At 45.8% G+C, this 16,251-nt stretch overlaps 1 protein-coding gene across 1 annotated transcript in view; it reads right to left on the reverse strand.

The window, feature by feature from the left end:
- The window catches only part of GABRE (gamma-aminobutyric acid type A receptor subunit epsilon), a 19,340-nt gene extending 11,209 nt beyond the window's left edge, over positions 1-8,131 (reverse strand). Inside the window, exons 1-3 of the mRNA XM_032264080.1 lie at positions 7,999-8,131; positions 3,828-4,045; positions 3,312-3,379 (exon numbers count right to left, since the gene is read on the reverse strand). Of these exons, the coding sequence (XP_032119971.1) occupies positions 3,312-3,379; positions 3,828-4,045; positions 7,999-8,054 (342 nt within the window). The 5' untranslated portion in view covers positions 8,055-8,131. The remainder of the gene's footprint in view (positions 1-3,311; positions 3,380-3,827; positions 4,046-7,998) is intronic.
- Positions 8,132-16,251: the final 8,120 nt, after the last annotated feature.

A 16,251-nucleotide genomic window follows, 5' to 3' on the forward strand; every position in this document is an offset into this window, starting at 1 on the left:
TCCCAGGAGGCGGAGGTTGCGGTGAGCCGAGATCGCGCCATTGCACTCCAGCCTGGGTAACAAGAGCGAAACTCCGTCTCAAAAAAAAAAAAAAAAAAAATAGTTAGCAACTATTGATGCTACAATGGGCAGTCATTCCCAGATTACTCATTGCCTTTTAATCTCAGACTGGGTGTTCCAAAACCACACACTCAGGTTTTCCTCCCTGAGGACAAGGCCTGCTCTCTATACAACATTTGACTAAAAGATGTTGAAACTCCCCTCAAGCAGCTACACCAAGTATGTACCCAATGCCAAGACTCACATTTCTGAGAAGGCTCAGCTTCCTCAAATGTAAAACAGGGATCCATATCCTAATGGCAGCTTTGGCTTCCATGCAGGCTGTCATGAGGATCCAAGGAGACAAGAATTGCTGGGTACTGGCATATTCTGTGACTGTGTGGCAGAAGCATGCGTTCCCTCCTTACCAAGTACACCACCGAACAGGGACCTCTCACAGCTTTAAAAAACTGTTTGGAACCATGTAGAAGGCAAGACATCTCAGGATAATTTAAAACTACATGTAAGAGTTTGGAATTTACAAAAGACTCTTGGCTCAGAATAAAGCACCACCTTACTGGCCAAAGAAAATACAGTTTTTGGCTCTTTTGTGAACTGCCCTATGTTTCATGCTAGGTTTGGAGACTGCTGGGTTATTAGACTATCTCCTTAGAGCATTGTCAGGTGAGGCCACTGCTGACAGGACGAAGCAAACCAAAGCAACTTAGCACCCCCTGCTCCATTTGTTAATATGTGTGTTCTCTTCACTTCACCTAAGGAAATTTAGCTGCCACCAATTGTGTGGAGAGTGATATGTTAGAAAAGAATGAACAAACCAGCTTGTTGGAAATTGAACTGGTTACTTACAAATTAGGTTGGCTGTGCCTTAAAGTCAAGCCAAAGGAGCACAGAAATAGAACAAAGGAACAGAGAAATAGATATGCAAATTTCTAGGAACCATGAGGTTACTGTGGACTGAGCACTATATTTGGCTTTTGGGATGCTAAAGGGGAGAGGCAGAGACTGGTGCAGGATGCTCTCTGCCCAGCTAGAATACATCCTGAGCCACTTTCCCCACTCCTACACTGATGACCTGAAACGGTCAGCAATGTCCACAATGGTGGGACCACAAGCCCTCCTCTACCTGTGGTTCTTGCACAGAACTTAGTGTTTCTTAGTTTATAAACAATGCTAGCAAAACTAATTGCTAAATTCATACTCATTTTAAAAAGGTAAATTGCAAGACAAAAAGGAGACTACAATTCTCATACTGGTAAACACACTGTTAGCAGTGAGAAAGTAAATCTGACATCAAGGGAAGAGACAAAAAAAAAAACAGCAATTTTAAAGTGTAGACAGAAACTCAAAAGCATCTGTCTGCTCTCATGTATCTGTCCTTTCTTGTTAGTTCTCAGCAACTCCATTTTAGGAGTTGCTCTAACAGAAGAACATAATAATCATGTGTAGCACGCAGACTCTGAGATGTCCACCAATGTTCTTCACTTCCTGGTATTTGTGCCCTTCTGTAATCCCCTCCACTTTACTGTGGGATGGACCTCATGATTTGCATCTGATGAGGAGAGTACCACAGAAGCAATGGGATGTCACTCCTAAAATTAGATTATAAAAAGCCTGTGATTTTAATCTTAAGCATCTTCTCTACAATTCCTCACTCAGATGGAAGCCAGCTACCATACTGTGAGCTACCCTGTGGATAGGTGCACATGGCAAGGATGGAGGGAGATCTCCAGACCCCACCCAGAGAGGAAATGAATCCTGCCAGTCCCCTGAGTAGTCTTGGAAATGGATCCTCTCTCAGTTGAGCCTTCAGATGAGACTCCAGCCCCGGCTGACACCTTGATTACATGTTTGTGAAAGACTCTGAAACAAAGAACCCAGCTAAGCCATGCCTGGATTCCTGACCCACACAAACTGTGAGATAATGATTATTGCTTTAATAAGACACTATGTTTTGGGGGTAATTTGTTATATAGTATTGCATAAATAGTGTGCCTGAAGAATCAGGCAGTCAAAGCCTCATGGTGGCGGCGGTGGGGGACCTTGCTCTTCCACTTAGCCTATGTAAACACCTTGATTTTCCATGAAGGTTAACTTATCTTTGAGGGTCTATCTGCAAGGCCCACCTAAGAGCCAAGGCTCTAAACTCACCCAGTCACATGGCACTTTTTGGGTACCAGTAAATATGCTAAAATTTTGTTTGCCCTGGGCCAAGCCAATTCTGTGGCTGTGATGGAGTTGCTTATCACAGCCTTCCTCAGTGTCAGGCTCTGAAGATGCAAGTGATTCTTGCAGAACATCTTTCATCACTAATTTGCTTAGCTAACATATACTGAGCCCTTGACAACAAGGAGCCCACGGTGGAGACAGCAAGGCAGACATACAACAAATAATTACAATGAAATGATGTAGGGAATCAGGTAAACAACTGTGATATAAACTCTAAAGGTGTAACTGCCAAGGAAAGAAATGTGGTGTGAAAAAGAAAGAAGCAATTAACAGGTGTGTAGGTCTGGGGAGATGCCATGAATGAGATGTCGTCTGAGCTAGATACTGAAAAAGAAGGCAGCTGACAAGTAAGAAAGTAGAACAATGGCATACCAAACAGAAAATCACTTGAAGGAGAGCTCAGAGGCACAAGGTGATCTATGAACACCCATACTCCAATGTGACCAAAGCATGTGGTTTCTAAAGGGGTGAAGAGGAATACAACCATGGAAGGCCTTGAACTTCATGTAGTAAACAGAGCCAGTACTGCAGGAGACGAATCACTTGGGAGGCCAACTTAGTAGGTAGATTGGAGTAGGTGTATTCTAGGTGGGAGATGAGGAAAGCTAAATGGGGGCAGTGCTGACACTTGATGATACTAGTGGAAAGGAAAAAAGGGAGTAGAGCAAAAATATAGAAACAGTCTTAGAGCAAGAGCTAGTAACTTTAGACTTATGTCCATACAAATAATTATCAGAATAAAAGAGGCATTCCATTGTGGTGTTTAAAATTGCTTTATTATTTTTGTTTTCAATGGAAAAACTGGAAGATATGGCCTTGATTCTGAAGATCCTCTTCAAGTAGCAAGAGACTTACCTTTTCCAGTCTCATTCTCAAGACAGTGATTAAAAAACCCCTTCCTCCCTCCAGAAAATAAATTGTTGGACTTGTTACAGACATACAGAGCAGAAAGCAGAAAGTCTGTGGAATGCCCTGTAGGTCAGCCCCTGGGCTAGGAAGCACTGTAAGGAAAGTTTAGTACTCACCATGTCCTGGATAGAGAGAGGACCAAGGCTGTTGACAGAGATCTCAACAGTGACCACAGTGGCCTTTTCTGTAAGGGAAGCAGAAGCAGCAGAGGGTAAGTATTAAAAAAGGTTATGGGACAGGGGAGGAAGTGGTCAGAGGGGATGAAGGGGGAGTCAAGTAAGTGTTGGACCACACAGTTTCAGTGTCCAATCTTATTTCTTTATTTGTTCTTCCACGGCAAAACGCAGCTCATGGACTGTTAAGAATTGAACATACATCTTGAAGATCAACAACCTAGTTTAGTCCTCTCACTTTACGGTTGGAAAAACTGAAGGCGAGAGAAGGGAAAAGTCTTAATCAAGGTCAATGACACTGCTGAGACTAGAGTTAATATCTCTTACCCAACAGGTCAACATCGGATGCTCCTGTTCATGTGCATGGCACCCTCTTTTATAGCCCAGGTCCATTCTCCATGCCTATACCTTCAACCCCTGGACCCTCCAGGAGGGAAAGGACTTTGTTCTGCTACTCACCTCCAATGCCAGGGCGCAGTTTGTGGTCATAATTATTCAGGATAGTGTTCAGGATGCGAGAGGCTTGTGGCAGTTTGCCCACTCTGCGCCTAGTCTCAGTCTTAGTTGACTGTGCTTTCTCAGAGAGAAGCTTATTTTCCAGAAGCTGGGGCAGGGGGCCATAGACGACATCATGTGCAGAGCCTTCATCATTTGATTCAGTCTGAGGTCCCTCGACCCTAGAACATACAAATGAAAAATGAAGCTCTGCCCTGCACTCTGTAGGGGCCCCAGCTGGTGCCTCTTGGGACAGAGGCAAAGCAAAATAAGTTTTCAACACTAAGCTTGATTAAATTGTGACTGGTAAAAGCAAATGATAAGAGAGTGACAGAAAAGGCTTGTGAATTTCTTTTAAATCTTGCTTGTCTTTGGGGACTTTCTATGTTGTCCATCTTTTATGATAACTCTTTTATTATTAAAAAAAAATCAACAAAACTAAGACCTAGATTTTAAAAGAATGTTCCACATGAAATGAAGACGGCATTTGTGTGTGAGCGCTGGCCCACTGTGACTAGCCTTGGCCTCTAGTCAGCCTGACCAGCACCACCTGGGAGTGAGGAGCAGGCAGAGGGCCAGGGCTGAGAGGAATGCTTGCGAAAGCCAGAACAGCCTCTCCCAGAAAGGACCAGAAAATTGCGGGAATATTTTGCAGTTTTGTGGTTGTGTAATACTCGTTGCACTGGGGGCGGGGGGAGGGGGAGAAGGGAAGGAGGCTAAAGAGCAGCCTTTGTGGGTATCTAAGCAGGAAAGGCAGGAGTCCTCCACCCAGAGACAGCCATCCAGGAACTGGCTGCCCAACAGAAGTCCACCCTGAGTTCCACAGCCATGCACCACAGCCAAGAAAAAGAAGAGGATTAGTAAGACCAAGTGAATTAAACAAAAATGTTAAAGCCCGTCTGCCAAGGTATGAAACTCACCGATAGTGTTAGAAGTCCGGATAGTGCTGCCTTTGCTGGGAGGCAGTGACAAAGGGGGCTTCTGAGGTCCTGCTCACGTTCAGGTCCTTGATTTGGCTTTCTTTACACCGCTGTGTTCATACTCTGACAACTCATCAGCTGTACGCTTATGATTTGAGCCCTTTTCTGTATACATGTTCTAATTCTATAAAAAGTGTTTAAAAAATCAAAATGCCCCACCTACTAATATCTGGATCTTGTTTTATTGAAAAGAAAACTCTTAAAAAACAAACAGAAATCATTTATGACACAATAGGAGAGATTTGAACACTGAGTGGATAGTTGAGGCATGAATAAATTATTCTTAAATTTTCTGTATAATTATCGTATTTTCTTATGTTTGTGAAATCATTAATGACTACAAATACATGTTTAAACAATAACATATAAAATGATATGATGTCTGAGATATGCTTCAAGGCAATCTAAGTCAGAATTGCAGGGTGGGTAGGGTAAAAGAAAATAAGAGTGGTCATAAGTTCACAAACAATGGGGCTGGTGATGGCTACATGGAGATTCCATATACTGTTCCCTCTATCTTTATATATCTTTGAAAAAATTATAATTAAAAGTCTTTTTAAAAGCCAACATCCCATATTAATCTGATATTGGAAGGCAGGAGAGTGGTTTCCGTTGGGGAAGAAAGTGTATGCGGACAGGCATTTTGGAGATGCGCGTGTGTGTGCGCGCGCGCGCGCGCGTGTGTGTGTGTGTGTGTGTGTGTGTGTGTGGCGAGAGGGTTGCAATGCTCTATTTCCTGATCTAGGTGTTGGTTACATGGGCCTGTTTACTTTGTGAAAATCCACTGAGCTGTTCACTCATGAGGTCTATGCTTTTATATTGGCATGTCAATTCAACAATGATTTTTTTTAAGCCGTAAGGCAATTTGCTTCCTAAAATAATGGGTAAACAGGGCAAGAGACGTTGGCATGACCCCTGTATTGCAGACCAAGGGACTGCCAACTTGAGCAGCAAAATGCATTTTTCTGCAGTATTTTAAGCTGTTAGAATTGCTTGAGTGGCATGCAGATGTGCCAAATCCACACCATTTCTCATATATGAAGTGGTTACTTCGCATTGTGCACTAGGGAAGAACTGGGCTTGAAAAATACAGTTTTTACTTTCAAATGCCGTATCTAGAAGATGTCCTCTTTCCCTGAGGCCAAACTCTCAGTCCTCTCAAGAGATAAGAGCCAGAGACTATGTGAAGAGAGGAGGGAAAATGGAGACCTGAGACCCTGCAAAATGAGTGATGTGGCTGGTAACATGGCACAGTCAGAATCAGCAGTCAATGGGAGGCTGAGCACTGTCAGCCAGGACCAGCTAAAAGCCTGAAGTGGCCCCTCCCAAATGTCTGAAATCCATGGACAAGATCACCCCTGTCCCTTCCCAGGTTTAAAAGTGCAGAGGCAAACAAATAAATTCGAAAGCACTGGGACCACCAAAGCCGTCCTGCCCCTAGACTAGGTCTGCAGTGAAAATGATATCAGAGGGTCATAATGTGGCTTTCGTCTAAAATTAGGGCTAGAAAGAATAAAAACTTGAAAAACACTCATACATTGGAATAGTGGGATTTTCCAGGCATTAACGTCTCCAGACATAATGGTCCACAATGAAGTTGAATCTCTGCACTACCCCTTCCCCAACAGTTGACTGGTGGCGGTGGTTGGGGGGGCATAAGAAGAGATGTTAGATTTATTTCCGAAATCAGATCTCTTTTCCATCCTACAGATGGAGAAACTGAAGCCCAGATAGAAGAACGACTGTGCCCAAAGTCACACAACTGATTTGAGGCTGAGCCTGGACCAGAGTCAGATACCCTGGTTCAGTGTGGCCCAGCAAACCCCATTGTCACCTCCTCAGGTCTTTCCTGACACCACAGGCTGCTGTGCTTGAAGAGTAGTTTCCATTTCCCCAGCCCCTTTTTCCTGCTGTTTTCCTCTCTGACCACCACTCTCTTCTTATTTCCCTCACCCCAGCGCCATCTTTTGCCCTAACCAGTCACCGTGTCAGCTTTCTCAACTAGTCGAAATCCCATTTGGAGAGATGTGGACGACTGGAAATTGCTAGCACGCATAAAAAAACATTTACCAAGTCTCTGCAGAGGCTAGTCTCACTCCAGAACACTAGTGAGACAGCAGGGAGCCACAGAAGCCACTCCCCACTCCCCACAACGAATAAAGAAGACACAAGCTCAGTGCCATGGAAACTTCCATAAAGCTCCACAGATCAGGAAGCTTGCAAACTTGTGACACTTCACACTCAGAAGGAACCATCTCAAAACAAAAACAACAACAAGAAGGAAGCCGTCATCTTCCACCCCCAAAAGCCAGAAATCCAGGGGACAATCTTCCTACCAAGTCCCAGGGCCAGGAGAAGGGGTGAGGGAAGCTGGTTGTTCAAGGGAAACCTGAAAATGGAGAAGGGCATTGAAATCTAGGACCCAAACCACAGACGTTAGAGGAGAGTAAGATGCCTGGCCTCTGGTTCCAGTGGGGCCAAGGCCCAGCAGGGTATCTAGGAATAAGTTAAGTTAGCGGGAAGCTATCAGCGGTGGGGAGAGGGGTATAGCTGGTGCGGGAACCCTTAAGACTAAACCAAAGCTCTTGCGTGGTACGGGCACCAAGAGGAGCAGCGAAATGGGAAGCAAGTAAAGTCAGAGTTGCCTGGCGCAGTGCCTGGTACTCAGTAGGCACTATTAAAAAAATGTGAGCAGGAGAGAACAGACGACGCAATACTCACACATTTCTGGCGCAATTAAGTTCCCTCAGCCGCTAACCCCCTTCTCAAAATGCACCCCCGGACCCCAGTAGCTGGATCCTGCCCTGGCCAGTCACGCGGGGGCCGCTCCCCTCTTACTGCACAAGACTCCGAAAAGGAGTGCTTGTCACCCAGCCACCGCAGTGCTTCTGTGAGCGGGAGTCCGAGAACTGGAGTCCAGTCTTCCTTTAGTGGCTCCCCTTCAACGACCCCGGGAGCCCAGCCTAGAGGGAACCGGGCGTAGACTAGCGCGCATCGAGGGGACGCGGACTTGGCCAGCCCGCGCTCCGGCTGGGGGGCCAGGCGGGCGCGGGGCTCGAAGAACGCGGGCGGGGGGGGGGTCCCGGGAGCCGTCCCTGCTCCCAGGGAGAAGAAGCTGGGCGCGAAGGGCTCCCGGGACCGGGATGGAGACTCACCTTGACTGGAGGATCAATAAGATGGCGAGGAGGACTGGAAGAACTTTGGGCAACATTTTGGCAGAGACCGGAGCGACCACCTGTACCGGAGGTCGCGGCTCAAGGTCTGGCCGCACTGAGCGCGGCGTGGAGGGTTTTGCTGGGCTTCAACTTTCACTCCTCCCACTCGCCCCGCCCCGCCGCGCTCTCTCCGCCCCATGCCCGCCCCCAGCCCCGATGGAAATCTCCGACGACGTGACGGCTGCAGCGGTGGGGAGCGGCGGATGATCGCGCGGGCGCGGGGAGGAGGCTGGAGCCCTGTCGCCTAGGCCCCGAGTCCCCCCGCCGCCACGACTGCGGCGCTGCCAGACAGCCACGGGCGGGTGAGGAGGAGGGAGAAGGCGGCGAGCCCGCGGCTCGCGGCCTGGGCAGAGGAAACTCAGGGCCCCAGGCTGTGGCCCGCAGGGAGCTGCTTCAGAAACAAGATGAGGACTGGGTGGGCTTATGCACCACGGGCGACCCCTTCCTGCTCGCTGATGCGCCGCGGGGTTAAAATGTGCTCTCTAGCTGTGGCTTCCTCACCACCACCTGTTGCACCCCATTGCTCCCCCAAGTCTCCTGGCCTCATGTAGCTGCCTCTGGTTTTCCTAGCTCTCAGTCCACAACCTCCAGTCCTTCGGAATACAAATCTTGTTACATGAAGGAGGCTGGGTAGCTCAGCACCTTCCTTGGCACAGGGAAGAAGAGAGATAGGGGTTTCCCTAGCAATCTCTGATCTGAGGTACTCCACAGGCCAAATTCCCAGGTATTTGGGTACAGGGAGGACCCACCAACAGAGAACCAGGCAGAGACACTCCCTGTAAAATTTTCTCTGAACCCCAGTGGGGCACTGCTACAATGTGGCTCCAGCTTTGGCCCCAGAAGCTGAGTGTAAGAGGGACCACATGGAATAGAGGAGGCTTTGGAAACCTCCTGAGACTGGATGGCCAAATCTTTCTGGACACTTGGCACCACATGATACCAGAAGACATGTGAAGGCACGAATGGGGAAGGCGTAGTGCCCCTCTTCAGGCGGGACATGTCAAGAGTCTCACACATACTTGGACTTCATCTTCTTTTACCTAGACCCTTCTGATTTGCTTCAGGAGGAAAAGTAATGGCAAAAATTTAGGTACCAAGCTGATGCCAGACACTAGCAGCTTCCTCACCTGTTGCTCTAGAAAAAATAAATAATAAATAAAAACTTCAGGCTTAATAGTCTCAGCATTATATTTTTGTGCTACTTGTAAATGGACAGCTGCAACACAACTCCATTTGTTATGGCTCTACAGGATAATTGTGTAGGGGCATCCACCCATGGGACAGAGCTGTGAGCTTACATTTAGTTTTTCACTCTTAAAAAAACAGGGCTGTGTACATCCTTGAAGAGGCTTAGCTCTACCACAGTCATCTAAAGCACCCTCTCTATCCCCCCACCCCCACAAGCACATCACTCTGCTTTGTTCTCTTCACGACATTGCTCATGCACTGATGATTTTCTTCATCATTTTTAATGAGCTTATGTATAGTAGGTCTCTGCAACTGAAGTAAGCTCAGTGACAAACACACACATGTATACACATAAAATTTGTCTCTTGGAATCTTCACTGTATCCCTAAGTCTTAGTAGAGCCCTGAGCACACAGTAGGCACTCAACCAAATGTGTCACTGATTTGCATGAAGCTGTATGTGTCCTCCTACCACTGAGTCAGTTCACTAGGACCTGGGGCTGCCTTCAGACTCCGATGCAAGAGAGAAGAGACTGAAGAGCACGTTTAGGCTTGCACAGCCCCTCATTGCCCCCCTTCTCCCCCACAGACAGAAGAGCCCCATACTTTCTTTAATGCTTTACTGCTGAAATGTTTAACAATTTTTGAACAAGTAGCCCTGCATTTTTCTTTTGTCCTGGGCCCTACAAATTACGTAGCCAGTTTTGCCCCAGGGAGAAATGCCGCAGAGCAGGGAACAGGCAAACACATGGCTTTCCTGAGCCCATAAGGAAGACAACGCTGCCAGTCCATCTGCTTGCTGTCCTGTCCGACGCCAGCTGCTATAGAAAGGGGCATGTCTGCCCTTACTGTAGCCAACCTGGGATTTGAAGTGTCCTATATGCATGTATCTTCCTCCACTGACATTGGAACTCCAGGAAATGAAGGTTTGTCCGATTTACCTGTATTCCCCTGGGTTGAGCACAGTACCCAATGACCAGTAGGCATTAAGTACATTTGCTGAATGAGTGACTGAATCCCAGGCAGCTACAAGGAAGCGAGTGATTATAGCTCCCTCGTCAGAGATTCCCAGGCACTTTGCTCTTACAGGTTGATATTAATCATATTTGCCATCTTCCTTATAAACCTCATAGATGGGATAGCTCATCCATAGGATAGCTGTGAGGACTTGTGAAGGCTACAGAATGTTATTATTGTTTTGTAGTTTTCCAAGTATTTGCCACATGCTTCTCTAGGTCAGATGATGTCTTCGCCCTTACATATGTTTTTCAAGAGAGGAATGGGAACTTGTAGTAAAATTACTAAAAAAAATGCTAATTTTTTTAACATTGCTAACACAAGGTACAAAGTCATGAGGTCCCCAGAGTTCCCAAGAAAATACTTACGTGGTCCCAAGCCTCTCAAAGCAAGAAGGGGATGTTATAGGCAGCAGAGATGCAGAAATGGGCATTCCAAGTTGAGAGCCAGCCAGGCTGTTGTAACCAGATATGTGTGGTGTTTGACAGAGAACAAGGAGGAGATTGCCTGAGGCATTTGTGAAGAGCAATTGTTGGAGATAAAGCTGGAGTGGGAGGCTGGACAGGCAATTGCACTTTATCCTGTAGGCAACAGGGGAGTTACAAACGAGTGCCAAAAGGAGCATTTCATGTCCGAATGCTGTTTCAAAAGATCCCTCTGGTGGGGGGTAGGCAGGAGAGTTTGCAGGATGGAGAGCTGGAGTCTCTTTTCTTTCAGTGAACAGAAGCAGAGCCACAGGGATGGTCAGAAGAGGAGCCACAGGAGGGAGCAACATCTAAGATGTGGAATTGACAGATGGAGTTGGAGTCAGGGAGGAGGCAATGGAGGGAGGGTTGCTAAGGCTCACAGGGTCTTCCCAGGTGACTGTGGTGGCAGAACAGAAATAAGGAAGGCAGGAGGAAGAGAAAGAGCTTTTAGTTACAGCCGTGATAGCAGCTCCTTTCATTTTGTGTTTCACTTTCTAAAGTTCCATTAGAAATAAACATTCTCATTTAATGTCTAGGTATGTGTATGTGTCTGCATGCATGTGTGTGGGTGCATATCCCTCTCTCTGGCTGTTTGTATTTCAGATGTGCTTCTCCTCAACTTTATAATCACTGAATATAAACAAAACTGTATTTTAATAACTAAACAAAACTACCCGTTGATCGCAATAGCAGTGAGCAAACCCCTTGTCAGTTGTGAATTATCAAATTAAATAACCAACATCAAACCACCATGTGACTTTCTATATGTGTGGTTTAGTGACAAAATCAGAGCTGCTGGTCATAAAGTCTGTGTGTTCCTTCCCTAGCATGGCCCAAACTATAGCACATGCACACATGCTTTTCTTATTAGGTCAAGGAAAAACACCAGCCCAGGCAAGTCTTACATAGCTCTTAGCTTGTTAAATACCTGGGCTTACAGCAAGACTGAGATGATAGGGACACTGTGGAAGGCAAACTAGAGAAAATAACTATGTACAGGGCTAAGCCTAGTGCAGAAGCGGATGAAGGATCAAGCAAGGGACAGCCAGGCTTCAAAGCAGATAGACTAACAGTAGAGGCAGAGGCAGCACAAGGTAGTGACCAAATCTCTGAGCTCCACTGCACACAGGACACAGTTTGATTTTCAGATCATCCCCTAACTACTGGCTAAATGAGTACAAGCAAGTTCCTTACAGCCCCTGAACTTCACATTACTCACTTATAAAATGGAAATTACAATACTTTCCACCTCACGTGGCACCTGTGATGATTCAATGGAACAGACCAGATGAATGTGTGTCACATGGTCAGTACTCAAGAAAACTTACCTGCCATTCTCAACATTACTATTGCTAGCTAATAACTGATAAATGACACTGCAGGCACACCTGATATCCTTAAGGTCTTGAATAGCACCAGGAAATATCTGGCCAAAGAGCAAGACCTCAGCCCTAGAAATACACTGCAAAGCAAGGGCTCATGTACTGAGGAGGTTGAAATGCTGTGGACAAAACAGGATTCTTAGACCTCAGGAAATTGGACCACTGTGAGCACCACAGGCTGGCGGCAGGCTACAAAGGAGAAGAGAGGCATGACTAGGGATGGAGATTGAGGGTCATTGGCACATGGGTGACATTCAAAATCATGGCACTGGATGCAGTCATCCAGGAAGAGATAAACAGGCTTAGGCTTGAGTCCTGAGAGGGGTGTCACAGAAGCCAACACAAGAGAGGGCATTTCTTGTAGGATGGTTGTTTTTACCATGTGCTAATAAGTCAAGAACTAAATAGTGCCCAGTGGCTCACTCAACAGGGAGGTCATTTTTAAGCTTTGGGCAGGGGCTGATCCTCAACACAGAGTTGAGAGGTGCATGAAATGGGCAGGGAAGAGAAAAGAACATATGACTGTAGACAGCTTGCTTGATAAGTGGCTGGAAAGCAGTAAGAACTATGACTGTCTCCCACACCGAATACAGGGAGAGAGGGCCATGTCTGATTCTGAAGGGACCATGTCTGATTCCGCTCTGAGCCTGAGTGTCTTAGAGAGCGAGGGAAAGAGATTTAAAAACAATACCAATAATGCTGGCAACTGGTGCTGGTCAGGAGTTAAGAATGTTGAGATCTGGAAAGTGTCTGCTGTGAGGGATGAATGTGTGAGGAGGATGTGAAGTCAGCAGGTATAGACAACTCCTCAGGAAGCACAACATGAAGGAAGACACAGTGCAACAGCTAGAGGGAGGCAAATATTTGAAGCATTTTGATTTCTGTGTTTTACAGATGCATGAGACAGAAACATCTCTATAGGCTGAGAGGAAGAAGCTAACTGAGGAGGAGAGGGTGGAAAGATTTCATGAAGCAGTTGTGTATTGACAGAACCCAGTGGGGAGAATTGACCACTAGGGGAGGATGAACGACTCTTCCTCAGAGGAGGGACGGGTGGAAGGAGAGGAGAGAACACAAACGGGCTCATTCATTAATTCAACTAATATGTGTTACTATGTGCCAGGTACTGGCCTAGGTACTAAGGATCATAATGATGAGAAAAGCAAATTGTAATCCTTGTTCTTGTGAGGTATACATCCCAGACAAAGGAGACAGATCTCAAATAATAAATACAGGTAACAAGCAACTTACTTATATTTACATAGCACATTAGAAGTTAATAAATGGTTTGGAGAAAAATAAGCAGAATCTGGTAAAGTAGGATTCAGACTGCTATGGGGGGATAATTTTAAATAGGATGCTCAGGCAGAGCATCACAGAGAAGGTGATGTCTAGGGAAAGAGTGTTCTAGTAAGAATGAAGAAAAAATGAAAATTACCTAATGTGTTCCAGGTACAACAGTTAAGTCTGTGTGGCTGGAATAGAGTGAAGAAGGGGTAATAGCAGGAGATGAGGTTAGAGAGAAAACAAGATGGAGCTCACAAATCATGGAGTGTCATGTAGCCATTGGAAGAAGGTTAATTTTTCTTCTGATTGAAAGTGGGAGTCATTGGTAGAGCTATGAGAAGAGGTGTGACACAATTTGATTACTTTTTTAAAGGTCCACTGCCCTTAGAATAAATTGATGATGGTGAAGATAAAAACAGAGGGGCTAACTAAGAGGCAACTGCAGCAACTCCAGCAATTGCAAAAGAGATGATGGTCACACTGGAGATAGTGAGAGGTATTCAGACTCTGGCTATATTTTCAAAATGCAGTCAATAGGATTTCCTCCCAAATTATATGAAATGTGAAAGAAAGAAGTCAAGGATGCTCTAGAAGGGTAGAACTGCCAACAGCTGAAATAGAGAAGGCTATGGATAAAACATGGATAGAACAGGTTTTTTTTGGTTTGTTTGTTTGTTTTTTTGTTTTTTTTCTGCTGCTGCTAGTTTTGTTTTGTTGGAGTTTGGCTTTCCTGGAGTTTTGGTTGGTTTTGTTGGTAGATAGTTCAGAAGTTCAGTTTTCCACATGTTGATTTGAGGTGTCTATTAGACTTCCAAATTCGGGTGCATTCCTGAGTCTGAAATTTGAGTGGGAGAAAAGTGTAGCCTATATATATACATTTGAGAATCATCAGTATAGAGATGGCACTTAAAGCCTTGAAACTGGATGAGATGAACATGAGAGTGAATGTAGCTGGAGAAGAGAAGTGAGACAAGACTTAGGCCCGAGATGAAGAGGATAGGAAGAAGAGAAGGAGACAGTGAAAAAGACTGAGAAATGGGACCAGTGAGGTAGGAAGACAAGAGTGAGACATCCTGTAAGTCAAGGAGGGAGAGATCAACTGCCAAATGATGCCGGCAGGTCCAGAGGAATAAGACTAAGAATTGACCATTGGAGTTGGCAACACATAAGTCACTAGTGTCCTTGAGAAGAAAAATTTCTGGGGGGTGTGTGTGTGTGTGTTGGTAAGGGTGGGCAGGAGAGGTAAAAGACTGCTCAAATGGGTTCACAAAACACCAGGAATTGGAGATAATGAGCATAGACACTTTCTTGGAGTTTTGTTGCAGAAGACGGCAGAAAAATAGGGCGGTTGTTGAAGAAGGAAAGAGACTCAGGAGACCCTTACATGGGGAAAAAAACAGCATGTGTATATGCTGAGGGAAATGCCTGAGTGCAGAGTTAACCCTTTATACTACAGGGAAGGGAAGGGGAGTGCTGCGACGTCACTGAGTCAGCAAGAAGGGATGAGACATAACCCTTTGGAAGCAGAATTAGAGGAGGTGGCTACCTTACCTCCAGACTCTGAGAAACATGGGATGTGGAGAATGAACCTCTTCAGTTGCCCCCCAGAACTGGTACCTAACTACAACGTATTGACTGGGTTAAGGACTGAGTGAATAATCGAAAGATCTGCAGGGGAAGGTACGTTCTCCAGGCAGAGACAAGCTGTAATTGGATTTGGACAAAGAGGTAGAAGTGGTATTTAGAGATGACGCGGGAGTGGGGGAGGCACTTTTGTCCTAGAGTAAGGTGCTGGTGGGCCAGTGGGAGTTTGTGAAGATGTGGAGGGGGCACAAGAGTGCTCAGAGGTTCAGTGGAAATTGAAGAAATGCAGAGCAGTGCCAGAGAGCACAGTGGAGGGCTGAGGAGGGGGACTTGGGTCTTGTTGAGGTTTGAGGGTGATGATTAATTGTGCCCTCTCCACTCCCTTGGAAATTCAGAGTAATTAACACAAAAGACCTGGGGTCAGAGAGATATAAAAATGTGGATACTTCCCCCAATCCCTTACAGTTCTCACTTTCATAAAGCCCTTCCCCCAATGTACAACCCTGCCTCCTTTGTGTATTCTAATTTTTTGTAGGAGGGGTAACACTTCCAGCTCTTCCCTCATCTGTCACAGGTGCTGTTCTGGGTGTTGAGGATGCAGTGACAGGCAGACTAAGTCCTTGATTTTCTGAAATTTACATTTGTATGCAGGGAAACAGACAATCAGCAGACAAGGAATAAATTTAATAATTTATAGTATGAAGTGCTATGAAGAATAACTACAAGATAATGATGGGGGCGACTCTCAATCTGGTCAGGGTGCAGGGGACATCTTGGTCTCCTCTTGCGCTCTCTGGGAGGCTTGGAACCACAGGGTAATCTGCTGTGAAGGTCTTTTTGCCATTTCTAATTCCAATGTAGAATAAAGGGAGCGGGAGGAAGGTAAAATGACAAGGCTATTAATATACGAAAGGCTGCCAAGCCATTATCGTTTATTTCAAGTGGTGGTAAAAGCAGATGACTCATCCTTCAGAGCTGCAGGACTTTGCACCAAACAGTCTGGATAGTTTACTGGCTTGCCTATTTTCCTGAGCTTGAAGTGAGAGAGACAGGGCTTCTGAGCTTGAATAATCCTGAACAGCCGTATTTCCTTACCACAACCCTAAGAAAGAGTTTCCCAAAAGATCTCAAGGGAAGAAATAGATGCTTCAGCAATGGTTTGGAGCAGGGAAGCTTCCTGGTGAAGATGCAACCAAGCAGCTACATAGAAGAGTCTGTGTTTTTCTTGCCCTCCCTCACGAGCCATTCTTGCTTGCCCTGATATAAGTT

The sequence above is a fragment of the Sapajus apella genome, unplaced genomic scaffold (assembly GCF_009761245.1).
Source record: "Sapajus apella isolate SASKATOON/1434 unplaced genomic scaffold, GSC_monkey_1.0 scaffold142, whole genome shotgun sequence".
Taxonomy (NCBI): Eukaryota; Metazoa; Chordata; class Mammalia; order Primates; family Cebidae; genus Sapajus; species Sapajus apella.